The sequence below is a fragment of the Myotis yumanensis genome, unplaced genomic scaffold, assembly GCF_028538775.1.
Source record: "Myotis yumanensis isolate MYYU_CA2020_CCGP unplaced genomic scaffold, mMyoYum1.0.hap1 SCAF_10, whole genome shotgun sequence".
In the NCBI taxonomy this organism is placed as follows: domain Eukaryota; kingdom Metazoa; phylum Chordata; class Mammalia; order Chiroptera; family Vespertilionidae; genus Myotis; species Myotis yumanensis.
Window position 1 is genome coordinate 76,414,373 of NW_027223761.1, and position 26,715 is coordinate 76,441,087.

At 46.3% G+C, this 26,715-nt stretch overlaps 1 protein-coding gene across 2 annotated transcripts in view; it reads right to left on the minus strand.

Moving 5' to 3' along the window:
• The window catches only part of TTC12 (tetratricopeptide repeat domain 12), a 49,491-nt gene that overhangs the window by 17,411 nt on the left and 5,365 nt on the right, over window positions 1-26,715 (minus strand). For both annotated transcript variants that reach the window (XM_070426943.1, XM_070426944.1), the window contains exons 3-10: window positions 19,704-19,867; window positions 19,365-19,386; window positions 18,697-18,774; window positions 17,753-17,874; window positions 11,840-11,899; window positions 7,078-7,149; window positions 1,102-1,162; window positions 513-701 (exon numbers count right to left, since the gene is read on the minus strand). In XM_070426943.1, coding sequence (XP_070283044.1) covers window positions 513-701; window positions 1,102-1,162; window positions 7,078-7,149; window positions 11,840-11,899; window positions 17,753-17,874; window positions 18,697-18,774; window positions 19,365-19,386; window positions 19,704-19,867 — 768 coding nt within the window. The remainder of the gene's footprint in view (window positions 1-512; window positions 702-1,101; window positions 1,163-7,077; window positions 7,150-11,839; window positions 11,900-17,752; window positions 17,875-18,696; window positions 18,775-19,364; window positions 19,387-19,703; window positions 19,868-26,715) is intronic.

Sequence of the window (26,715 nt, forward strand, 5' to 3'; positions counted from 1 at the left end):
TGGGGTGAACCTTACCATTTATCCATTTCTCTATGGTTGGGGGGAGATGTGTGGGGGTCAGATGGGGTGGTTGGGGTATATATGGGGTATTGTGTGGGATATGCAAAGGGTGTGTGGATATGTGTAGGAAGTGTGGAGCATATGTGAGGGGTGAATAGATGCAGTATATGTTATGTGTATATAAGTATATGGTGTGATGTGTTGTGTGTACATGCTGTGTTGTGTGTTGATGTCCCAAGGCAGTCATAAGTGTACACAGAATGAAGGCATGCTGTGTGTGTGTTTTGTGTTGTACTGTATGTGTGTGGTGTGTATTGTATGGATGTTGAGTGTATGCATGCCCTGAGGAGAGGCTGGAGCTGGTGTGAGAGTATATTTCTTGTGCACCCCCTTTCCCACCTATGTTATTGTAGGTCTTCGATCAATATTCGTGGAAGGAAGGGAGTCTCTGACCTCTAAACTCCGCCCCTTTACACCGACAACATTCACGAGGCCACACGTCTCTGACTTACAGTCCTCCATCAGCTCAGTCAGGATCTCAATGCCCCCCGCGTAGAACAAGGGGTTCTGGTCGGGCTTGGAGAGAGTCCCCAGGAGATGCCTGGTCGTCACGGCTGTGCTCTTTCCTGAGTCCAGCAGTTGCTGGGCTTCCTTCTCCTGGAGGTCTGCCTTCTCCCGAAGATCCACTTGACCCAGGTAATCTAGCAAACAAGAAGGGACACAAAACAACCCTGGCACCGATGCTCCCACACAAGGAGTGAGCTCTGTGAGGATGGGGAGTTGAGAGGCACATGCATTAAAATAACTCTAACTCATCTTCAGCAAGGAGAATTTTAGGAATAGTGTACAGTCTGCACCCAGAACCTTAAACATCTTGGGGATGCAAAAACAGAATTCCCTATCCAGAAGGCTCTAAAGGGTGGTGTGTACAAAGGAGGAAGGCAAAGATCTGAGTTGGAGAGCAGAGGAGAGAGGCGCAGGCAGCCTGTTAACACAGAGGACGGGATGCAGGCAAGGCAGGGCTTTGCAGCCACGGAGAGAAGGCATGAAGGCAGCCGAGGGCCAGAGCAGAGGTCAGGCCGTCAGCAGGAACATTCTCACCTTTCACCTGTGTCTGCAGCTGGGGGTTTATTTCTAAGATCTTCTGAAAACACTCTCTAGACTGGAAAAAACAAACAAACACAAGACCTTGACAAGTGGGTAGCGGGTGAAGGTGATTATAAGAAAGACACCGGGTATCACAGGACTTGGCTTCATTATTTCCTCTGGTCCCTCCTGCTCCCAGCACAGGAGGCAGGCATGTGAGCACAGCATGCATCTGACATTTTTTTTTTTTTAGGCTTCTCTGGGTCTACGAAGCAATGGGTATTATTTCAATATTTATTTTTAAAAAGTAGTGCGGTCATATGGCCTGTGATGGAAAATTTCCATTCCTAAATCCTTGTGGATCATGTCTGGCTGAGGTTAAATACGAAATTTATATATGATATTTGCACTGGGCGAGAAGAGGAGGCTACCTGTCAGATATGCCCAAGGGAGTCAGGAAATGAACAAAGTTGGAGACATAGTTGACAGAGATTGGGAACAGGAAAGGAGAGATGCCCACTTAAAGGTACAGGGCTGCAAAGAGCCGGGCATATAGAGTCAGCTTGAAAGCTTGAGTGAGGGGCTCTCACTGAGGAAAGTGTTGGACAGAAAGTTTCTGGAAAAAGGAAGATTCTAGTTCATGAGGCATGATGCTGGGTTTAGGGCAGTGCTGTCCTCAGGAATATCGAGAACTGTCCAGAGGGTACCAAGAGAAAAAGCACAGGAAAAACAAAACAGAACAGTTCTGAGCTTTCGTGAAGGCTCAAGGATTCTTTAGAAGATTAGGATTAAGAAATAAACTGAAGAAAAACCACGTTAGTAAAGAACAATGTTGCAGGATAGAGGATACACATCAAACACGATAACTGCTATGGGCTAAATGTTTGTGTCCCTAAAAATTCCTATGTTCAAACCTAAACCCTCAAGGGGATGACTTAGGAGGCGGGGCCTGTGGGAGGTGATTAGGTCATGAAGAGGGGGCTCTCAAGAACGAGATTAGTGTCCTTACTAAGAGGCCCCAGAGAGCTCGCTCACTCTGGCTGCCTATGAACTAGGAAGCAGACACCAAATCTGCGGTGTCTTGACCTTGGACTTCCCAGACTCCAGACTGTGAGAAATAAGTGTCTGTGGTTTAAGCTACCTGGTCTATGGGATAGCAGCCCCAAAGGACTAGGACAGTGATCCTGTATCCAACTTCTTTCTAACCCTAGATCTAATCTACCAGCAACTTCCCTGGTTGCTGGCTTCCCTGTCGGTATATGTCCAGAATCCCATCACTTCTCATCGCCTCCATCATCATCAAGCCGGTACAAGCCATCATCACCTCACTTGGATAATTTGTTGCAAAAGCCTTATTACTGGTTCTGTTCTTTATTACCTTGTCAAAATATAGTCTCAACTTAACGGCTCAAATACAGCAGAGTGAGCCATTAAAACATAAATCAGACCATTTTACTCCTTTACTCAAAGCCTTCTAATGGTTCCCAGCTCACTCAAAGTAAAACCCAGATCCTCCCAAAGCCTGCAAGGCCCGAGGGGATCAGGCCCTTCCTCCCCCATCACCTGCCTGACTTCATCTCTTATCACTCTCCTCCTGGCTTGCTCCATTCTGGCTCTCTCTTCACCTGGCCCACTCCCCCTTTATACATCCACTTCTTTACTTCACTACCTCCTTTCCTTTAGAAAGGTCCTTCTTGACCACTCTACACCTTTGCTGCTTCCTGGTTAAGTTTTTTCAATAACACTATCACTACCCAACATACTACACATCTACTTATTTGGTTTCTGTCTCCTGGCCACTTGCACCTGAAAAATATGAGTTAATTAAGTCAAAAATTTTTGTTTTCTTCATTGCTGTATTCTTGTTGCCTAGGGCAGTACCTGGAACATAGAAAGCATGCAATACATATTTGCTGAGTTAAGTAATTAAATGAATAAATGAGTGAATAGAATTTGGTAGAGATGGGGAAATTAACATTTTCTTCTTTTCTTCTCTACTATTAACCTTATTACAATAAGACTGTATTGTAATAATTAAAATGCAACAACAGAAGTATTTTTTTTAAAGACAAATATCTAATATCTGATGATGGAAAGACATTCCATGTTCATGGATTGAAAAACTTACTATTAAGATGGCAATACTCCCCAAATTGATCTACAGATTCACTGCAGTCTCCATCAGAATTCCACCTGGCTTCTTTGTGGAAATTAACAAGCTGATCCTGAAATTTGTTGGTAATCAAGAGACCCAAAATAGCTAAAATAATCTTGAAGAGGCAGAGCAAAGTTAGAAGACTGTTTCCCAATTTCAAAATTTACCACAAAGCTAAAGGAATCAAGACAAATGTGGTATAGGCGCAAGAAAAGGCACATAGATCTATGGAACAAAATTGAGGGTCCAGAAATAAACCCATGCATTTATGATCAATCGATTCTTGACGAGGGTGGCAAAATTATTCAGTGGTAGATAGAATAGTCTTTTCAAAAAGATGGTGCTGGGATGACTGGATATCTACACTAATAAAAGAGAAACATGGTAATTGGCATACGACCGCTACCCTTCCCATTGGCTAATCAGTGAATATATACAAAGTAACTGTCAGCCAAGATGGCGGCCGGCAGCCAGGCAGCTGGAAGCGAACAGGAGGCTTGCTTCCTTCAGTGACGGAGGACTGCAACTGTTCCCTGCCGGCCTCTGAGCTTCAGTTGGAAACATAGTAACATTTATAGAAGATAAACAAAACTCCAGAAACCTCCTGTCAGTCAGCCGGGATCTCAGAGCTGGAGTCGCAACATTGTTTCAAATACAGAAAACAAAGGCCAGAAACCTGCTTTCAGCCGAGCCTCAGAGAGAAAGCCGGCTCTCAGCTCCAGTGACAGCCATAGAAGGTAAATAAATGCCAGAATAAAAAAAAAAGAAAAAAAGGAGAGGTTTGGAGCTCCAGTCGCCCACCAGCCTGAAAACGGCCCTCAGCCCCTCACCCAGACGGGCCAGGCACCCCAGTGGGGACCCCCACCCTGAAGCAACAAGATGGCGGCTAATTTGCATACTGAAGGCGGGCGGCAGCAGGCAAGGCTGTCTGCAGTCTGGGACCCGAATCTGTGACCTGTCGGGCGGGATCAGCGGAGCCGCGAGGCCTCCCGGCACCGGGATCAACGTGACAGGGGGCAGCACTCAAACCCCCTGATTGCCCTGCGGCTCTGTGTGTGACAGGGGGCAGCGCCCCAACCCCCTGATTGCCCTGCGGCTCTGTGTGTGACAGTGGCGGCGCCCCAACCCCCCCCCCCCCCCCCACGGGCCCTGCTCTATGTGAGACGGGGTAGAGCCATACCTCCCCATCGGCCCTGCCCTGAGTGTGACAATGGCGGAGCCCCAACCTCCTGATCGGCCCTGCTCTGTGTGTGACAGGGTGTGGCGCCCCAACTCCCCCCCCCGCCCACGGACCCTGCTGTGTGTGTGACAGGGGGTGGTGCCCCAACTCCCCTATTGGCCCTACTCTGTGCGTGACAGGGGGGAGCTCCTCAACCCCCTGATAGGCCCTGCTCTGTGCATGACAGGGGGGAGCTCCCCAAACCCCTGATAGGCCCTGCTCTGTGCATGACAGGGGGGAGCTCCCCAAACCCCTGATAGGCCCTGCTCTGTGTGTGACAGGGGGCAGCTCCTCAACCCCCTGATAGGCCCTGCTCTGTGTGTGACAGGGGGCAGCGCCCCAACCCCCTGATAGGCCCTGCTCTGTGCGTGACAGGGGGAAGCTCCCCAAACCCCTGATAGGCCCTGCTCTGTGCATGACAGGGGGAAGCTCCCCAAACCCCTGATGGTCCCTGCTCTGTGAGTGACAGGGGGCAGCGCCCCAACCCCCTGATCGGCCCTGCTCTGTGCGTGACAGGGGGAAGCTCCCCAACCCCCTGATAGGCCCTGCTCTGTGCGTGACAGGGGGAAGCTCCCCAAACCCCTGATGGTCCCTGCTCTGTGAGTGACAGGGGGCAGCGCCCCAACCCCCTGATCGGCCCTGCTCTGTGCGTGGCAGGGGGTGGCGCTGCAACCTCCCCATCGACCCTGCCTTGAGTGTGACGGGGCAGTGCCCCAACCCCCCAATCGGCCCTACCCTGAACGTGGCTAGGGGTGGCATCGCAACCTCCCCATCCGCCCTGCTCTGTGCATGACAGGGGGTGGCGCCCCAACTCCCCAATCGGCCCTGCTCTGAGCCTGACCAGGGGCTGCACCTAGGGATTGGGCCTGCCCTCTGCCACCCAGGAGCAGGCCTAAGCCAGCAGGTCATTATCTCCCGAGGGGTCCCAGACTGCGAGAGGGCACAGGCCGGGCTGAGGGACCCCCTCTGCCCCCCCCCCCCCCCAGTGCACAAATTTTTGTGCACCGGGCCTCTAGTCCACATATAAAAGCGTGAACCTGGATCCCTTCCTCATACCATATACAAAAATCAACTCAAACTGGATCAGAGATCTAAATTTAAGAGCTACAGCCATAAAATGTTTAGAAGAAAACATAGGAGTAAATCTTAGATTAGGCAATGACACCAAAAGCATAAGCAACCAAAGAATAATATAGGTATACTTCATCAAAATTTAAAAATTTGGCCCGACTGGTGTGGCTCAGTAGTTGAGCATTGACCTATGAGCCAGGAGGTCATGGTTCAATTCCAGGTCAGGGCACATGTCCAGGTAGCAAGCTTGATCCCCAGTGCGGGTCATGCAGGAGGCAGCCAACCTATGATTCTCTCCCATCATTGATGTTTCTATCTCTCCCTCTCCCTGCCTCTCTGAAATCAATAAAAATATATTTTTAAAAAATTTAAAAATTTTGTACCACAAAGGACACCATCAAGAAAGTGAAAAGACAACACAAAGAGTGATAGAAATATTTGCCAATAAGTTATTAGATTAGGGACTTTTATCCATAATGTAAATATGGCAAAGGATCTGAAGAGACATTTCTCCAAAGAAGATAGGCAAGTGGCCAGTAAGCATATGAAAAAATGCTCAACATCATTAAAAATCAGGGAAATGCAAATCAAAACCACAATGAGATACTATTTCACACCCATTAGGATGGTTATAATAAAAAAAGCAAATAATAACAAGTATTTTTATTTCCCCAGGATGTGGAGAAATTGGAACCATACACTGCTGGTGGGAACCAAGATGGTGCAGCCACTTTGGGAAACACTGGGCAGTTCCTCCAGAGTTAAACAGTTATGTGACTCAGCAGTTCCCTGCTAGGTATTGTTTACAATCAAGAGGATCGTAATCAAATGTCTCACAAAAACTTGTACCTGGATGTTCACAATAGCCCAAAGTGGAAACAACCCATTACAAAGTGGTCTCTCCATGCAATGGGATATTCAGCAATAAAAGGAATGAAGTGCTGATACCACAGCTTGGATGACCCTTGCAAACATTATGCTAACTCAAAGAGGCCAGCCACAAAAGGCCACATACTGTGTAATTCTACTTAGATGAAGAGCCTAGATTAGGCAAATGCATAGAGACAGAAGTAGATTAGTGATTGTCTAGGGCCCAGGTGTGGGTGGAGGGAAAGGGAGTGACTGCTGATGAATGTATGGCCTTTGGGGGAAGTGACACAAATATTACAAAATTTATTGTAGTGATGGTTTCACAACTCTGTGAATCGACTAAAAACCAGCGAATTGTGAAGATATACCAGCATGATTACTTTTGGGTGAAAAGGTTACAAGTGCCTTTCGTTTTCATCTTTTCCCTTTCTTTCTCTCCAGAGATGCTTCCTCCAGGGCTGAACACTGGTGAGACATTGCAGAGGGGTAGCTACAGCAGGGGCTGCCCTAGAGGGCCCTCAAGGTCCTTCCCTACTCTAAGAGCTTAAGATTTTCCCTGGAAAATACTAAGAGGTGGGTTGATATTTAATCAGCTTGGAGGAACAAGGTTCTCCTGGAGATGGTCGGAAGCATCGCTGCGATCAAACCTGCCACTTGCATCCCTGCAGGAACTTACCACACTGTAGTTCTTCAGAGCCAGGTGGGCTTTGCCCATGTGGAAATAAGCTTTTGTGCATTTTTCATCACACTGCACGGAAGAGAAAGACCAGTCAGACGCCTCAGAAGGTTGGGGTCACCGGCACCCCCTGACTGCCCAGCTAACTGTTGAGGCCAGGCTCTGTTCCCAGGACAGCTCCCAGAGTGGACAACTAAACCTTTTCCATGCCTCTGGGACCAAGCTAACTGATGCCTGCAAGGAGCCAGGATACACGAGAAAGCTCTCTAGCAAACTGATTAATGATGCCCGTCAGCTTGCATTTCCATTTAATGACACTCGTCAGGAAAGAAACCAGAAACCTTGTTTGGAAGAGCTCCTGGGCTTGGCAGGTCATAGGAATTGCCTGGGACACTTATAAAACTGCTACCGGCCAGGCTGAACCCCACACCAATTACACTGTACTGTGGGGTGGGCCCAGGCATCAATATATATTTTTTAAACTTTCCAGGTGACGTAAATGCAGCCAGGCCTGAAAATCACTGGTTTGTTAGATGAGAGGACACTTTATTCCAGGTAAGCAGCCGAGATGATCATTACATCGAGGCCTGGGAAGTTCCTTCCCTGAAGTAAACCACAGTCATACCCTGGGAGCTTATCCTTTTATCCCTGAAGGCCAGGAGGGTTGCCCCCTTCAAAAGGCAGGACTGACACCCGAGGCTGAGACTCAACCATGTGCGCAGGGGCCCTGCCCCTGCCTGCTCCTAATTATTACTCCAGAGGGAATGACTGGCACAAAGACATAAACTGCAATTTAAAACATCCAATTAAGTAACTGAATCCGCTTTATGTACAAGGCATTGGGCCGGGTCAGATGCCCTTCAGGGTTTAGTTTAAAGAGGTTAAGAGTGAGGTTCTCAAGAAAACACACAAACAAAAAGAAATTAAAAAAAAAAAGACTGAGGCTCAGGATCTAAAACGTCTGGAGTGAACCCTTGGTGTGGCTCTCACCAGAAGTGGGATGTTGACCAGGTTCCCTGACTTTCCTGATGCTCATTGTCCTCATGTGGAAAATGAAGATAATTATAATGTCTCTCTCTCTCTCTCTCTGTTGTTGTGAGGGGGAAACGCTTGTCAAACACTAGTATGGTGCCCATGAGATGGTATCTGAGGCTGCTGCTGCAGTTACAATAGCAACCCATTTCAGGACAAGAGAGAAAATGTAAAGAAAAGTGAAATAACAATAGAAGAGGTAACAATAATGGTTACTGGAGAGCCCTTTATAGAGGCATGAATTTCCATGAATATTGTTTCCTGACTTGTTGCTGAGTGAATGGCAGTAATAGTATAAATAGTGCATTTGCATACAGTCCCTTCCATATGGTTCATATAAATTATTTCATACAATCTTTAAAACAACTCTATGACATACAGTTATCCTCATTTTACCGACGAGGAAACTAAGGATTAAAGGTCACATAGATGCCAAGTGGAAGAGCTGGGATTTAAAATCTGGTCATTTGATTAGGCACCAAAGGCTCAAAAATTATACCAAATCTCCTGCAGAAAGTGCTCTAGCAGCTCAGCAGAAGGAAATGCACTCTGAAGAAACAGGCTCACAAAGGGCAGCAGAGGAGGATGGACCCGAGCTGGATCCTGAATGTACTAGTACAGAGAGGTGGAGAGAGAGGATGAAGGGAATGGGCTGAGCAGGTCGAGGTCAGAGAGTTCAGGGAGCTGCAGTGGACAGTCCAGAACCTGGGGCAGGTGCTGACAGAGGGGAGACCAGGCTGGGAGGGGTGAGCTGGACTGTGTCTCCACATGGAGGCCTTGAATGCCGGGCTCGAGGAGGATGACTGACCCGTGGCTGTGGCTGGAGAGTTGGTCTGGAGGCAGCGAGCAGAACTGACCAGAGGGAAAGACGGGGAGGAGACCAGAACAATCACTTAGAAGGAGGGCTAACATCTGATGTTGGTGACAGTGGGAGTGAAAGGAAAAGTGCAGACACCAGAGCTCCATCAAAGAAAGAATTGAGTGGCATCAGCCAACCATAAGTGATAAGGGAAGGAGGATGTCATGTCATAAGTTTTGGGATGCCTATGCCTGGAAGACATCATGTGCCATGAGCAGGCGGAAGGGAAGATGAAGAGTTTGTTTCAGATGCTGCCCAGGGGATGGAAATTGGCAGGAGGCAGAGACACGCAGCCCTGGAGCCAGGAGGCGCACACTGGGGAAGTAGGTCTGAGAGCCACTGCAGAGATGAGAGTGGAACCGTGAGAGGAAACGGGAGCTTTGAGGACTGAACCTTGGAGGACTGAGAGGGTGGGGTTGAGGAAGCAGGAAAGGCGTGGCCAAGGGAAAGCGGAGCTGCAGCACCAAGGCTCATGAGCGCCACGAGGAGCCACGAGGACCAGCGCCTGGCCCAGGCCCACTGTGGGTCACCAGGAAGGGGTGTCTCGGGGACACCTTCCTCAGTCACTGAGCAAAGGGATGCTAGTGGACTTTCTCCTTCTGCTTCCATCATGCGAGGAGCGTCACAGGGATGATCTCGGGTGATCTCATATCCCCTTGAAGGAATCCTGCCGTGGAGGAAGACGGTTTTATTGTGAGGAAGACGAGCTTTACTGTGCAGGAGGTGTTCTGCTGAGAGAGCAACAACGGTCTGACCCCAGCTAAAACCAGCTTTGCTGCCTGATCTTCCCTGACCAGGAACATCGGTCTTGAAATACCATCTTGGGCCTGTCTCTGCCAATTCAGAGCTGTCAGAAACACTCACCGGGCACGAAGGTGCTAATACTATTAGTAGTGGAGCGCACTGGCCTCCACTATCGATACAGTGCTTTTAAAGAGAGTGAAACTTTTTAGTTCACGGCTTTGATGTAGAGCTAACCACTGTTAGGTTTCGGAACCCCTTTACATTTTCCTCCGTCCCTCCAATGTTTACCCAACGCTTCAACTGGGAGCCTTGCTGGGCCTTTAACAAGGCTGGCTGCTGAGTGTCAGCATCTTCTAATGTCAGCTCTGCTGGGCCTGCTCTGGCCTGGGTTTCGCTGTTAATTATATTGTGCTTCAGTCAACATTTGGGATCAGACCAGTGTGTTACCCTGAGTCTGAGATGGTGTGACTACCGCCTTGGTTCTTTTCAGATCAGAAAAGATATTCCTGGGAGCCCCAAGAGGTGATTTCCTTTCTTCCACAGAAGGGAGTGAGACCCCCAGCCAGGGGCTGTGGGTTCAAGGTTCCTGTGAAGAGGTGTTTTGGTAGACAGTTCAGAGCTCAGTGCACTGTTAGACCGACATCCGCTGTGTGGTCCTGTGCAGGTTACTTCACTGATCTCCGAGGCGCGGCTTCCATGCCAGAAAAATAAGGATAGCAGTGGTGCTGAACACAACAGAATAGAACGACGTGAGGCTCAAATGCGACAGCTCAAGGCCAGCAAGCAGCCAATGCTGGGTTTTGCTCTTATTGTTAGGACATCTCTCTTCTCTTACAGATGATGGTAGGAAAGAAATCATGAGTGACAAAGCAGGCTGGTGGCCTGTGCTGGAACTGTAGGGCCCCACAGTTCCTGTAACGTGAGGACTGTGATGATGGCTGATTCGCCACCACATGCTGTAGGGGAGGAAGAAGTCAAGCACACAGATGGTGGCTCAGGAGGATCCCTGGGGTTTTATAAACCATAGCAAAGGTGAACTTGCACTCCACTCCCATCTCCTGGCCTACCTCGCAACAGGAAGCATGCGTGTGGCCAGCACGCTGTGACACAGTGTGCTCCTGCCTGGGCCACGTGCCCATTCAGCTGCGGTCGGGGTGCTGTTCGGGGAATCAAGACCCAAGATAAGTCTGGTATGTTCTCCTGGCACTCCAATTGTGCTTGATTTTGTTATTTAAAATAATATGCATACATTAAGACATACAGATAAATTGTATGGAGCGCAATGCAAAATTCACACAGATCATTAAGATAAAAAACATGTCCAAAAAGAAATGTCATGCTCTCTGCCTCTAGACCCTCCAGGGGCTCATGCTCATTCCGTTGGCGAGGAAGTATGAGAAGCACTGGTCTTGGTTGTTTAAAGCCTCCATGACAGAGTAATTTAGGGGAATATGGATTAAGGGCTATTTAACTATTTAGTAGTCATCTGAAATAATGTATCTAAGAGGTGATCATGACATTTATCTTTTAAAAGCCCTTCTAATATCTTCCCTAACAATCCCCACCTTTAATTGTCTATTTTGGCAGATTTTGGAGGAAATGCCAAGCACAGTATCATGCTACTATCTGCCTGAGGCCTGACTAACATCCAGGCTGAACAACAGGAATTCTTTCTTCTGGTTAATCTGCTGCAAAGAGGGGATGCTGGCATGCATTTCCAAATGCTTAGGGCTGGAGGGGAAAGCACAGAGCGATGAGGAAGAACGGCGCTGCGGAAGCAAGCTCCCACATGCTGGAGAGAGAGGAGGAGGCATGACCAAGGGAAGCAACGTGTCTGCTAACACAACAGCCGAGGGTGCCCACTGCCCTGAACCCTGGGAAACCAATATGAGCAGCAGCCTCTCTGGAGCACTTTCTAAGAGTAGGTACTTTATGTACATTGTCCAAACCCTCAAGACAATTCTATTCTAGCTGTTTTCTAGGTGAAGAAACTGAGGCTCTGACGGAAGTACCTCTACCCTTGCACACCACCACACTTTGGCAGGTCCCCTCTACTCACTTCAGGACTGAAGCCTCTGGCCCAAGCCAACCCCACTCCATCCTGCGGAGAAGGAAACACCTTCTTACCTTCAGAGCCCAGTCACAGTCCACTAGTGCCTTCTGGTAGTCCCCAAGTTTTATGTAAGCCTGTAATGACACAGACAGCTGCTGTTCACATGCAACTCTGTAGCAAGGGTCTTTAGCTCACACAGAAAGCGCAGTCCAATGGTGATGAGAAGTAACTGGTCTCTCCCCACATCACTCGGGATCCCAGCATATAACAGATGGCTATCATCACGGTTTAATAAGAGGACTATGTACAAGGTGAGGGCAGGACTTAGGGAAACCAACAGGAGTGTTACAGAACCCAGGCTAGCAACAGTGGACAACCACTAATTGCCATTGCCAGAGCTGCAGGGATAGGAAGAGGAGCAATGAGCAAACCAGGAGAGGACAGCTTTGTGAAATGATAAAGGTAATAACAAAGATAATAACAAGTGTTGGTGAAAAAAATCAGAGTCCTCATACACAGCTGGTAGGAATGTAAGATGGTACAACCACTTTGAAAGACGGTCTAGCAGTTCCTCAAAAGATGAAACACACAGTTACCGTATGATCCCAGGAGGACTGCAAACATAAGTTCACGAGAAAACTTGTACACAAATGTTCACAGCAGCATTATTCACAATAGTAAAAAAGTAGAAACAATTCAAATGCCCATCAACTGATGGATCAATAAAATGTGGTATAGCCATACAATGGTATGTTATTCATCAATAAAAAGGAATGAAGTACTGATCCATATTACAACATGGATGGACCTTGAAAACAACATGTTAAATAAAAGAAGCCAGACACAATAGGTAAAATATAAATGATTTCACTTATATGAAATGCCCAGAGTTATCAGATGTATAGAAGATAGAAGGTACAGCAAGCCCTTGAATAACAATAGTTTTGTTCAACATCATTTTGTTATTATGTTGGTGAGATGCCGGTAGGAAGTTAACTCATATATATCAACTAGCCTCAGGTAAAACTGGTTTCCTTACATGTCATTTTGCTTAAAGCTGCAGAAACTGGACTTACTGTAGCCTAGTGGTTTTTTAGGGCTTGGGGTGCAGGAGGAAAGAAATGGGGGTGGGGGTGAGCTCCTTAAAAGGTTTCTTTTTGGGATAATGAAAATGTTCTAAAATTGACTGTGGTGATGGTTGCACAACTCTGAATATACTGAAAACACTGAATTGTACACTTTAAAGTGAACTGTATGCCACTTATCTATCTATATAAAAGCCTAATATGCTAAGTGTCTGACAGTTGGACTATTTGACCAGTCGCTATGACACACACTGACCACCACAGGGTAGATGCTCCAATTGGTAGGTTACCTTGCTGCTGGGGTCTGGCCAATCAGGACTGGGTGAAATGGGCTGGACTTGCCCTGGAGCCCTCCCACCATCCCTCCCCGGCCCTGATCGTATACCGGTGGGGTCCCTTGGCCTGGCCTGCACCCTCTTGCAATCCAGGACTCTTTGGGGGATGTCAGAGAGCTGGTTTCGGTCTAATCCCTGCAGGCCAGGCTGAAGGACCCCATCAGTCATGCACTGGGCCTCTAGTCTATAATAATAAAAGTGTAATATGCTAATCAGACCAGATGTCCTTCTGGACGTCCTTCCGGATGATCTTCCGGACAAAGCCTGGGCTGCAAGGGAAGCCCAGGTCCCGGGTGCCAGAGGGAATACAGTGCCAGCAGCTGGGGGAAGAAAGGCCTACTCCTGCACTAATTTCATGCATCGGGCCTCTAGTATTTCAATAAGACTGTTACCAGAAAAAGATAAAGTTTGTCTTTCCTCATGAGCACAGCAAGAAGAGATACAAGAAATGGGAAGATGTTTAAGAGACCATCACCATGAACCCTAGTGCTCTTGGGATCCTCTAGAATTGGGAGAAATTCAGAAAATCAAGAATGGATGCAGAATTCTGTGATCCATTCAAACTAAACCGATTTAGTTCACCCATAGTTTCAAAGAGCTAGTGGCATGTAAACAAATGAAAGGATGTTTCACAGCCAGCACAGTGGCTACGGGGCCCTCTGTCCTAAATACTGGACACAACTGGTGGTCTGTGAGTTCTCATCAAGATGCACTAGGTCACTAAGCACTCTTCTTCTGCACAGTTCCCTAAAAAGCAGCATTGGTCCCCCTGTTATAAGACAGGAAAGCCAGGCACCAGGAGGATGAGTGGCTTTGCAGAGTCCCATAGGTCACCGCTAGCAGAGCCAACACTCCATGGAGGTTTGCACCAGGGAACCGTGACATTCTTACAATAAAACTGATGAGATATCTACATGGTTGGTGTCATAACTCATAGGGAATGCCAGCATCCAACCACAGTGAGGAGGGAGCTGGCAGCAGCCAGCTAATGAATTCCTGCGGGAAGCTGCTACAGGGTGCTTTCATTAACTTGGAGTGTGTACTAACTGAAGTTGGAGGACTCTGACCCTGAGCTTTCTGTTCTATAAGGCACCACCCTCTCCTCATGGTTTGGGATGCATTTGAAAGGCAGAGGATGTGAGCTGGAAACTAGCATCCTTCTAGACAACTGCAGCCATGATGTCATGACACTGCTCTTCAGGAAACATACAGACTCGAAAGGTCTGCATGGGCTTCAACAATTTCTCTACAGCCTTTTACTTTTTCTTTTCTTTTGTGTTTTTTAAAGCTTGGATTCAATACCCTATACCTTCCCCATTCCCTTTTGCTTTTCCACATTTTAAGAACTACTTTTTCCAAATGATTTATCTAAATGACACCAGCAATCCATTGATCATAACATTAGCTCCAGGAGGAAAACAAAGCAATAAAAGGGTCAGTTTCTCTCTAGCAAGCAGAAACGCTCAATTGACAGGGTCCTCATGATGTGTTTTCTAATATTACATGCAAACAGGGGAGGCATCTTAAAAACAATCAATGACTCAAATGATTCCTAACACCAGGCAGCACATTTTGCATTAATTTGTCTCTGAGTAAGCTTTCTCTTTGGGAAGCTGGGAGGAACTGTTTCATCACAGCTTTTGGTGCATTTACTTATTTTCATCTATAGTCATTCTTATGTGATTCTCCAGAGCTAATCAAAGTGCTGTTTAAACTGAGTACAGTAAAAATGTAACTAATTTAGATGAATCAGGGTATAGACCATCTGAATTAGATATAAATCTGAGTTACATAACATTTTCAAAGCAATTCAATTTTATTGCTTTCAAATAACTTCAGAGTAATAAGACTGAACAAGCATTAGTAGGCAAATGTTTCAGGGACCAATTTAGGGATAAATAAAAAGGAACTATAATTATTATATTAATTGTTTGCATTTAAATGTTTCTTTTGAAGTGGCAACAGAAACTTAATTCCCTTAAATTGACTTATTATGCCTCCAGTGTTATGTAACTTAAAAGAATTTATTGAACATTTGTTATTAATAAAGCATTAAGGGGAAAAGTGTATGGCCCTAATAAATGTATGATCCTGTTAGGGTGATAAAATGTACACTAAATGCTAAATCAACCCTTGGCTATTTTATTCACCAATCATTTCTTTATAACAATTTCTCCACCAATGGGACTAGGTAAATGTCATCTCAACTCGAGTCTAAACTGCTGAGCTAATGAGTTATACAGAGCTTGGATTTACTTATCCTTAAGTCACTGTCACTTCCCAAACCTGTGGCCTCCAAGCATGGAGTCAACACCCAGTAACTTCCCCGTTCCCTTTTGCTTTTCCACATTTCAGAACCACAGAGGTCCTGCTTGCACACTCTTCCTCAGCACACACAGCAAGGCATCCTTAGTCTCCAGTTACAGAAACTGAAGCTGATGTGGGTTCTTCCTCTTGTAATGACACGGCCTCAGCGCATTTCACAGGGGTCCTGCTGACAGACACTGCCTATTGGATAGTCACGCCCAGGAAGCTGCCGGTTTTCCAGGCCTGAGCAACAGAGAGTTCTACCACACACAGACTCAGGTGCTTTTCAAGATAAGGTCACAGGTGACATTTTGTTTCAACTGCAAACTATCCACCTTGTCCCTTCTTTAACTAGTAGATATTAAACATCTGGGCGACAGTTTTTGCATGGAATTCCAGGAAACAGAGCCCCTCCTATGTAATAGAAGCCCAGCGACTTAAACAGCGGAATGACCAGAATGACCAGAAACCAGAACTACCGACCCCTCACCCAAGCTGGCCACCCCCCACAGCAGGACCCACACCCCAATTGGGGGTGTGGCTGGCCTGCAAACCACCCACGGCCCCTCACCCAGGCCCGCCCCACCCCCCAGTGGGTACCCCCACCCCGATCAGGGGTGTGGCCGGCCTGCAAACCCCCAGTGGCCCCTCACCCTGGTCGGCCCCACCCCCCAGCAGGGACCCCCACCCCGATAGGGAGGCATGGTCAGCCTTCAAACAGCCCATGGCCCCTCACCCAGGCCGGCCCCACCCCTGAGCGGGGACCCCCACCCCGCTAGGTCCCCCATCAGGGCATGCCAGCTGGCCCCCACCCGTGCACCAGGCCTCTATCCTATATAATAAAAGGGTAATATGCAAATTGACCCTAATGGCGGAACAATCAGAATGACTGCTGGACCAGTCACTATGAGGCGCATTGACCACCTCAGTGGCTGGCAGGCTCCAATCTCCTGATGGCAAATGGGGAACTGGGGTTGGGTGGCGGGGTATGCGGGTGGTGCCAGGCCAAGGCTCCCACCCCGCTGGTCACCTCTCATACAGAGGGCGACACATGGTGGGGGCAGGGCCGGCGAGTGGGTGGGAACAGCCAACCACTTGGTCCCTTCCCCTAGCCGCCAGGCACTGATCACCCAATGGCAAATGGGGAACCGGGAGTGGGTGGTGGCAGGGGGTGGGGCTGGCTGTGGGTAGCTGGGGAAGATGGCCCTGATGGCAGGCCAGGCCTAGGGACCATACCCATGCATGAATTTCGTCTGCAGGGCTCTGTGATATAAAACTGAGGAATTAGGGATTTCAGAAACTCACAATTGACTCTAGGCCAGTGGTTCCCAATGTGGGGCACACGTCCCAAAAAGGGGCAATTTTATTTTTAAGGGGGGCAATTTGAGAATGAGTTATTAACAGTGAATTTTCTGCATTTCTTATGGTTCTAGGGGCCTCATAGACATATTTATGCATTTTAGTTCTCTACTATATGTTTTGAAACTTTATTTGCTATTTTTCATGTCACTTCTTATTACTTTTTAAACAATTTCTTCCTCAACACTTCAACTGTCCTTTTGTTCTTTTATTTTTCTCTTTCATGGATGCCATGTTCTTTGGAAGCTTGTTAGACCAAGTTAATAGCCTTTTAGGCTTCCTCCATGTGAAAGGAGTTCACTTTTTGAATAAGAATTTTATGTCACAGTCGGGGGCGGGGCATCAGGATTTTAGACATGCTTAGGTGCGGTAAGGCCAAAAATAAGTTGGGAACCACTGTTCTAGACTCATCAGCTGTCCAGTTAACTCCAGTCACGGCATCTTAATCAAAGAGGGATGGATACAATGGGTAAGAAATTAACAGGAGAGCAGCCCTTGGGAGTTTAGACTGCCATTAAACCGGAGGCTGGACAACCCATGATGGCAGCATCCCAAGGTCTCACAGGTCATTTCATGCCACTAGTTTTCTCCTTTACACACATGGAAAGTGCCTGATTACCACCAGCGATGCACTAGAGTTGACTTATATGGACAGAATTGATTACAGAGGGCCCTTCCCAAGCCCTCCTCCAATGATTTCAAGTTGGTAGCTTGAAATTGGACCACGGTGAGAGTATTTACACCGTGGAAATTGGCAAATGCTCCATACAAGTCAGCTTCTCCCACACCCCAAACAGAGCCAGTTGTCATGGATACCATCCAGGTTCATCTTTCTCAGATTTCACAAGGCTCTCAACTTTGTCGCTGAGAAAACCCCGTGGACCCCGCTTGGCTCACTGACCTGGGCTCGGTTGGTGTACAGCACCTTCATGTCCTTCAGCTTCTCCAAACCCTCACTGTAGCAGAGGATGGCCGTCTCATAATCGCCTCTGACAAATGCCTCATTCCCTTTTCCTTTGAGGGCTATGAGAACAAGTCATACAGGTGAGCTCTCTACATGCTGCAAAATGCTTTCAGATTTTATTCCCCTGATTTCCGACCGTACTCTGAAGGGCATAGCTTATATCTATCAACGGGGACCTGTCACTCGTGTCTCTCTCAGATAGTTCAGGATTGGCTTCTTTAAGGATTTCTTTCTCCAAATTCACCCCAAATCTTCTAAGTAGCTTCTCAGAAAAAGTAAATGTTCCTGTCTCAGGAACTGAGAACCATTCCAAGCTTGCCACAAAGACCAAGTCTACACATCCGATGTCATAAAAAGGGTCAAACCACGAATTTTCCAGCAAATATGCTATCATTCAGTCTGCAGCTCACGGGCCACTGGGTGGTATAAGGTCAACACTGAAAGCATTCTGTCATGAGTGCTCCCCCCACACACAACTTGTACTTCTTTTCATTTCTCCTCTCCCTTCTCATACCTTTGTTTTCTAGTTTCATTTTTCTTTTTTACCTCTTCATCTATGCCTCAGGCTAGCCAGTGTACCTCACTCCCATGCCTCCCTGTTCCCAGTGCCATTTAGCACTGCTCAATCTGACTGCCAAGTCTGCCCACATGCTTAGGAAACAGACTGGACTGTGGAGGCTGACCGACAGCTATGTCCTGCTCCCTGTTCGCTGCATCAGGGTCAGGAGACAGGCCACCAATGGTTCCTGCCTGGTCGGGTCCCTCTGCCAAGGTCCATCTGAACCCACCCACTGGGAGTCCTGATGTCCTCAAACATCAGCAGATAGACTGGTTCCAGCACAAATCATTCCAGCTATGGAAAAGCGAAGGCTGACAATTACCATCCGCTAAGGCTCTGTTTTCCTTTCTTCTCTTGGCTCGTTCCTTTGCATCCTTCTCCACAGATGCCAAGAAGGCCTCTGACAGCAGAATAATTTCAAATATTAAAAAGAAAAATCCAATACTAAAATCAGTTCCTTATCTCACATTTGGAAGACAGCTACTTTAAGGTGTTAGGTCCACACTCTCATGCATACACATGTAGGCACACACACATGCACACACACATAACTAAAATGAAATCATCTTAATTTGACATGGTAATCTGTCATGTATTATTATACATGATGGCTATGTCTATGCTTCAAATTTGAATTATGGCTTTAAAAAGAGTTTTTCTCTGAAGCCTCACTTTTTTGTTCTATTTAGCATAATGAGCTTCTGAGCTGAGCAACAAAAACGATCTGATCCCTTGAGCAGCTGAGTGTAAACTGGAAGATACACAACAGCTGAATTCAGTTCACACAAAAGATTGAGTGGGGAAAAGAGAGAAGCCTCCAAGCTGTTCCCTCTGACTACCAGCCACAGAACTGGGTGACCAGTAGGTTTTTGCTCATGGGATGTTTGTAAACCCAGAGGCTATAATTTAAGGGTCTGGAAGCTGCAGCCAGTAAATAAATAATGATCCTAAATAAGTCATACACATTGGGAAGAGAGATGCCGCCCTTACCTGCATTCATTTCATCTGCGTTCTGCAGGCCACAGGTTATCATAAAAGCAAAGAAACAAATTTCAGAAACAATGATGACTAATAAGTATGCAATTACACATGGAGACTAGGGTCATTCCCTTTAACAAACCCAAAGGACTGTTTAAAGGTGACCAGAGGGAGCAAGGGAAAAAAAAAATCAGGGTTTATACTTCCTTGTGGAAAATACATCTAGTGAGTCTGAAAAAAAACAAACTGTCAGCCTCAGCAGACAGTCTGAGATTAAACTACTCCCTGCTCCGCCTCAGCACAGACCCTTCACTGTGCCTAGGTATATAAGTCCCAATAGAAAAAGGCAACCTTCCCAGGAGCTTGTGGAGGGCTGATCGTGGTCTTGTTCAAGGTGGTCCTGCATCCGTCCTCGTCTTGGTCTTCCTCTGTGACCAGTAGCCTCTTTTCTGTCTTGAAGATTGCTTTCTCTTGTACAACTGGGTCATCAGAATTCATCTCCTGGATTAAACTGGCTAGAGAACAAGTCAGACGTGAATCATTCAAACTAGGTCTTCAATAGGAAAGACGGTTCATTAGAAAGCACAGTGTGGAGCAGGCATAGGAAGAACTCTTATTTTTCCAGCTTTATTCAGATACAATGTATATATATATGTATATATATATATATATATATTCCTAAGCAACCATTACGACCGGTCGCTATGATGCACACTGACCACCAGGGGGCAGATGCTCAATGCAGGAGCTGCCCCCTGGTGGTCAGTGTGCTCCCACAGCCAACTTCCCTCAGCCAGTCAACCTCCCGAGGTCCTTCCCCCTGGCTGGCTGGCCCTGATCGGCCCTGATTGTCGGCCAGGCCAAGGGACCCCACCTGTGCACAAATTCATGCACCGGGCCTCTAATCTATATACATAAAAGGCTAATATGCAAAGTGTACCCTCGAGAGTTCCACCAGGAGAACGGGAGTTCAATCACTTGCTATGATGTGCGCTGACGACCAGGGGGAGGTGTGGAATATGGCGGGTGACCAGCAGTGGTGGCACGCAGGTGGCGAGGGGAGGAGGAGGCGGGGAGGCAGGGAAACAGGGAACCTGATCGGCCCTGATCGCAGGCCAGACCTAGGGACCCTACCTGTGCATGAATTTTGTGCACCGGGCCTCTAGTTGACATATAACATGGTGCAAGTTAAAGGTGTACACTAGTGACTTGATACCTATTGTGAAATGATTCCTACTATAAGCTTAGTGAATGCATCCATCTCCTCATATAATTACTTTTTTTCTGTATGGTGAGAACATTTGAGATCTACTCTCTTAGGGACTTTCAACTATATAATACAGTATTGTTAACTATAATCACCATGCTGCATATTAGGTCTCCAGAACATATTCATCTTACAACTGGAAGTTTATACCCTTTAACCAACACCTACCCATTTCTTAAAGAAGGTTCTAAATAGAAAACAAAAATTAGAGTTATTAGAACCAGTTAAAAAACACCCCTAAGAACAGGATTTGTTTTGCCTGGGAAAAGGTGCAGGTGAATTTAACCATGGCCTTCAAGGAACAGAATTTTAAGCACTTATTTAATTCAATTAATTTATGGAGAGCTTATTATGAGTTTGATATCATGCAGAATGCTACAGATAACACTAATGATTAAAAAAGATCCTTATTGCCCTAACTGGTTTGGCTCAGTGGATAGAGTGTCGGCCTGTGGACTGAAGGGTCCCAGGTTCGATTCTGGTCAAGGGCATGTACTTTGGTTGCAGGCACATCCCCGGTAGCGGGTGTGCAGGAGGCAGCTGATCGATGTTTCTCTCTCATCAATGTTTCTAACTCTCTATCCCTCTCCCTCTCTGTAAAAAATTAATTAAAAAATATATATGATCCTTATTTTTAAAGAGCTTGCAATCTTGTGTGGGAGACAAATAGGTAAATAAAGGCAGCTCGAACATTACTAAACAATAGCCCTTAATCCTACCCTTATCTGTCTTCACTTTACTGCCCACCCAGCTTAGGTTCCATGGTTCATCACTTGGCCACCACCCCACCTGCCAGGCAAAACTCCAACTCTAAAATGAATCCAACTCTTCAATTCTCTGAGCCTGTAATCAGGGATGCTGAGTACTGATAGAGAAAGACAGATGGATGCCTGGGGGAGGTGGTCCTAACTCAACTGGACCACCATCCATTCTCCTTCCCACTAGAGTGCCCACATCCACACCCGCCCTCCTTCCCACTGCACAGAAAGAGTATCCCTCCTGCTAATGAAGCGAATCTCTCGTCCTGTGCTGACCATACCACCATCCTGCTTTGCATAATCAGGAACCTTGCATCACCAATTAATTACGCCCTCTCCTCAATATTTTCAACCTCTCCCATTCTACCAGCTTCTTCCCATTGGTTTTGATACACTCTCAGTCTCTCCAAAGGCATTTTCCTGTTCTTATTTCTTCATTTTCCAAAGACTTTTCAAGGTAATTTTTTTTTACCTTTTTTAGTTATTAAATATTTCAAACAAGTAAAGAGTAATATAACTGACATTTTTTGTTCCCACACCATCTGTAAGTTACTAAGTATCCCTTTCCAGCGTGTTTTAATGTTTAGTATTTTGTATCATTTAGCTTTTGTTGCGTAACATGCCACCCAAAAACTTAGTGCTTAAAACAAACTACCATTTATTTAGCTTTATTTGGTTCACAATTCTCTAAGTCAGCAATTTGGGCTAGGCTTAACAGGCCAGTTCTTCTGGTTTCCACTGGGCTCATCCATGTTCATGGCCAGCTGTCAGTCATCCAAGTGGCTCTCTTCTGAATGTTGGCTGGCTGCTAGGTGGAACAATGGGAGCAACTAGGAAAAGTGTCTCTCATCTCCTGGCATGGGTTTCTAAGAGTGGCATGAGAGCAAGCCCTACTGCACACCTACTTTTCAAGCTTCTGCTTGTGTCATGTTTACAAAGATCCCTTTAGCCAAAGCAGTTCACATGGCCAACCCAGATGCAAGAGATGGGAAGAAAGGAACTAGTGACCATTTTCGTGATCTCTTAGAGTGTATGTGCTAAGTTCATGTGCCTGTGTCAGAGACAGAAGAGCACTGCACAGCACTGCTGCTCTGAGTTGCTCTGAGTCCATATATTCTTCTGAACTCTCCTCGACTACACCAAGTATCAGGGCAGGTTCCTTCTCAAACCCTGCCCATTGTACTAACTGTTGGGTCCAAGCCCCTCTGTCTAGGGCTGGACCTTCTTGGATGTCAGGTCTTAGACGGAGAAGTCATGAGAAGTTGTGGGTGTATAAGAATGAGTCTTTGTTGCAAAAGCCAGTGGCCATATAGCCATCAGACAACAGTCCTTCACAGCAATCCCATATAGGCAGCTGCACACCAGCTGGTAAACACATATCTTTCCCACACAGTAATAGCAGTCTCTGTACCCTTAGTTATTATCTGAGCAGCCGTACGCTGCCTCTAAACTCACCACCTCACATGGTAGCAGCACCTGAGCTCTCTGCCCGAGCTCTCCAGCGTCTCTGGCTCAGCAGCTTCTCCTGTTTCCCCTGCCTACACTGGCTTCACATGGTAGCTATCTCTGAGCTGTCCACGAGCTCTTAGTCTTACATAGCAGTAGCACCTCTGTGCCTGCTGCCTCTCTCCTCTCTCTAGCTCACTGGCTGGTCAATAACACGTATATACTCCTTAGACAAAGAAGGCTAGTTAACAACAATGACATCAATTATTTGTCTATAGAAGGGCACAGCGTACCATGAGATTGCCGTGGCCTTGCAGCTATGTAGTCCTTGGACATTTCTGATTAAGATTCCCATGTTCAGAATGGCCTTGGCCGTCCGGCGTACTATTAACAAGGCCTCCACACTCTAATTAGCCTTGACCATCCGGGACTCTGGTGTGGTTCCCACAGCCTGACATTTTAAAAGGCCAGTATTCAAAACGTCAGAGTTTGGAGTAAGGAAAGGTTTATTGACAGAGAAGATGCCCAATTGAGAATATGGGGTCCTTACAGGTTCCTCAAATCCATCTTCTCCAAGCCCAAAGTTCAGGCCCCTTTTAAATCAAGGGGGGTGGGGGGGTGGGGGGGCGCGGGGAGGATGGAAAGGGCAAGAGGTGATTGACGATCCTGATCCCAGACATCTGGGCACCACAGGGATCTGAGGAAGAGCACAAAATCTCTAAATCTCTCTGTTCCCCTGATGATCTGAGTCCAGTCTCGAGGTTCCTGCAAATCTTTGATAAACATACATTATTTTGTACATATTTCCCCACCTCTTCAGGAGAGAGAGGTACCTCATGGCAGGGGCTGTTCTTCCAAAAACTCTAGGCTCAAGCAGAATTCCTCTAATGATTAGCATATCTATAGCAGGAGCTATTTGCCTGAAGGCTATGGGAACAATGCAGGCTAGAATTTAGACAGAATCAGAGGATTCTGGAGGAGGGATTGAGCATTTTTCACTGTTACATATGTGTGTGTATTTAATCATCTTAAATAAATGATTTCATAAAATGTGCATTCTTTTGCAACCTACAGATAGTTTCAGTTGATTCATTTAAATTACTGTATAAACCAGTGGTTCTTAACCTTCCTAATGCCGCGACCCTTTAATACAGTTCCTCATGTTGTGGTGACCCCCAATTTCATTGTTACAAATTGAACATAATTAAAGCACAGTGATTAATCACAAAAACAATATGTAATTATATATGTGTTTTTCGATGGTCTTAGGCGACCCCTGTGAAAGGGTCGTTTGACCTCCAAAGGGGTCACGACCCACAGGTTGAGAACCGCTGGTATAAACCATAGTTAATCCATTCTCTTATTGATAGACATCCAGGTGTTTTGCAATTTTAATTTTTTTACTACAGAAATGCTAAATTGAACATCTGTGTACATATTTCCTTGTGCACATATGCAAGATATTTTTCAGGATATTGCTGTATCAATTGTTACTCCTACAAGCAGTCTACACAAGTTCCCATGGCTCTACTTCCTTTCTCACATTTGCCATTGCCAAACTTTTAAATTGCACCATGCTCATGGATGAGAACATCTCTATAATATTTTCATTAGCATTTTCCTGGATATGATTGGGATTGGGAATCTTTGTGTTAGTTTGTAAGCCATTTGGATTTCCTTTTCTATGAACTGCCTATTAGGATAGAAAAAGAAGGCCTTCTTTTTTTTTGCTGTGGCCTTCCACAATTTATGAGAAGCACCTGGTAATTAAACCCCAAGACTGCTAGCTCATGTGGTTCAAACAGCCCCTCTGTTCAAACTGCAAGACAAGTTACTCTCAAGGCTATATTCTTTTTAAAAAAACATATTTTTATTGAATTTTAGAGAAGGGAGAGGGAGAGAGAGATAGAAACATCAATGATGAGAGATAATCATTGATCAGCTGTCTCCTGCACATCCCCTACTGGGGACTAAACCTGCAACCCAGGCATGTGCCCTTGATTGGAATCGAACCTGGGACCCTTCAGTCCACAAGCCAGAGGCTCTACCCCTGAGCCAAACCAGCTAGGGCTCAAGGCTATATTCTTGCATACTCCTCCTCCCTGCTGTTTTTACAACTCAGGAATAATTAGTAGAAAGTTCCCTTCCCCCTCCTCTTCAAACAAGCCTCTTCTGAACTCTTCATAACTTTTGCTCTAAGCATGTTTTACAGGCTTGAAAAAAATACTGATAAGACACCTCCCTAGGACAGCAACCTCCCGCTCAGCCCCCGATTCCCCCTCCCTTCCTTGTCACCTAGCAACAGCAGCCATCACCCTTTAAAAGAGCAGGCCCCTGTTTACTACTAGCCTCTGTATTGATTAGCAATGCACTGGCCCTTTCCCTTCAGAAAAAGCAAAATAAACCTCCTCTCTATTTCTGTTTTTAGTTGTGAATTTTTTCACAGGCTGTGTCGCTGGCCAAAACCCTAACACTGCCTGCTCCTATTCTTGGCCAATTTTCTATTGGGTTGTTTGTCTTTTTCTTATTATGATTTCTTTATATATTCTGAACTAATTATAGGTAGTTGTGAACATTTTGTCCTTGGGTGTGCTTTGTGTTTTCATCTGTTTTTCAAGAGTATTGAAGAGAATATTTTGTGTATTTTAAGGTTACAAATGTACTATCTTGCATTGTCTTCTAAAAGCTTTAAGTTTTGTTTTTCTCATTAAGGTATTTAAACCATCTGGAGTTGACTTTGTGTAGGGCACCAGCACTATTTGTTAAAAGGTTGCCACCTTCCCCACTGATGTGTTGCGCCACCCCTGTTACATATATGAATCTGCTCTAGGCTCTTCATTCCACTCTACTGAATTACTCACCTTTTCCAGCACCAAACTTCCATGCATAATTACTATCCTTACTAATAAAAGGCGAAGTAGTCATCATGCCCTCACGTGTGATGCCCTCACGCCATCACAAGATGGCTCTGAGCAGCTTCCGCCAGGCTTCCCACAGTCCCTCGTGTGTGCCGTGGAGGCAGGACCCCCGGCTCTGGCCTACGTCTTTGGGGCAATCCATCGAGGAGCCCCGGTTGGGTGGGTGGGGCCTACCTCTTTGGGGTGATCAATCACAGGTCTCCCGCACTGTAAGAGGACACAGGCCAGGCTGGGGGAGCCCACCCCCGAGTGCATGAATTTTGTGCACCAGGCCTCTAGTTGCCTTATAATAAATCTTGACCATCTGGTTACAAGAGCTATCCCACCTTCTAATTTTTCTGCAAAATTGTCTTGATTATATTTTTATTTATTTCTTGATTATTCTTAGCTCTTTGATCTTCCACATGAACTCTGGAATCAGCTTGTTAAATTCTAAACAAAACACTTTTAGGATTTTGACCTAAATTGTACTAAATGTAGCCCAGTGGGTGTGGCTCAGTGGTTGAGCATCTACCTATGAACCAGGAGGTTTCAGTTCCGGTCAGGGCACATGCCTGGGTTGCGGGCTTGATCCTGGAAGTGGGGGGGGGGGGGGGGGGGGGGGGGGACGTGTGCAGAAAGCAGCCAATCAATAATTCTCTCTCATCATTGATGTTTCTATCTCTCCTTTCCTCTCTGAAATCAATAAAAATACTATCTATATAAGAGGCTAATATGCTAAGTGTCCGACTGTCCGGGTAATGACGTCAAGTAGCAACACCTGGCTTCCTCTCCCTAGCAATGACTAGCCTCAGGTGGAAACACTTTACACTGTAACCAAATGTCTGTGAAGTGTTTTCCCATGCCTCATCTCATTTAATCTTCACAGAAGTCCTGGAGTAGGTAGATAGGAGACTCGATGGAATCCTATTTTCTATTCATTAGCCAGAAAACAGAGATTTAGATAGCTTAAAAACTTGACCCGACTGAAAAGA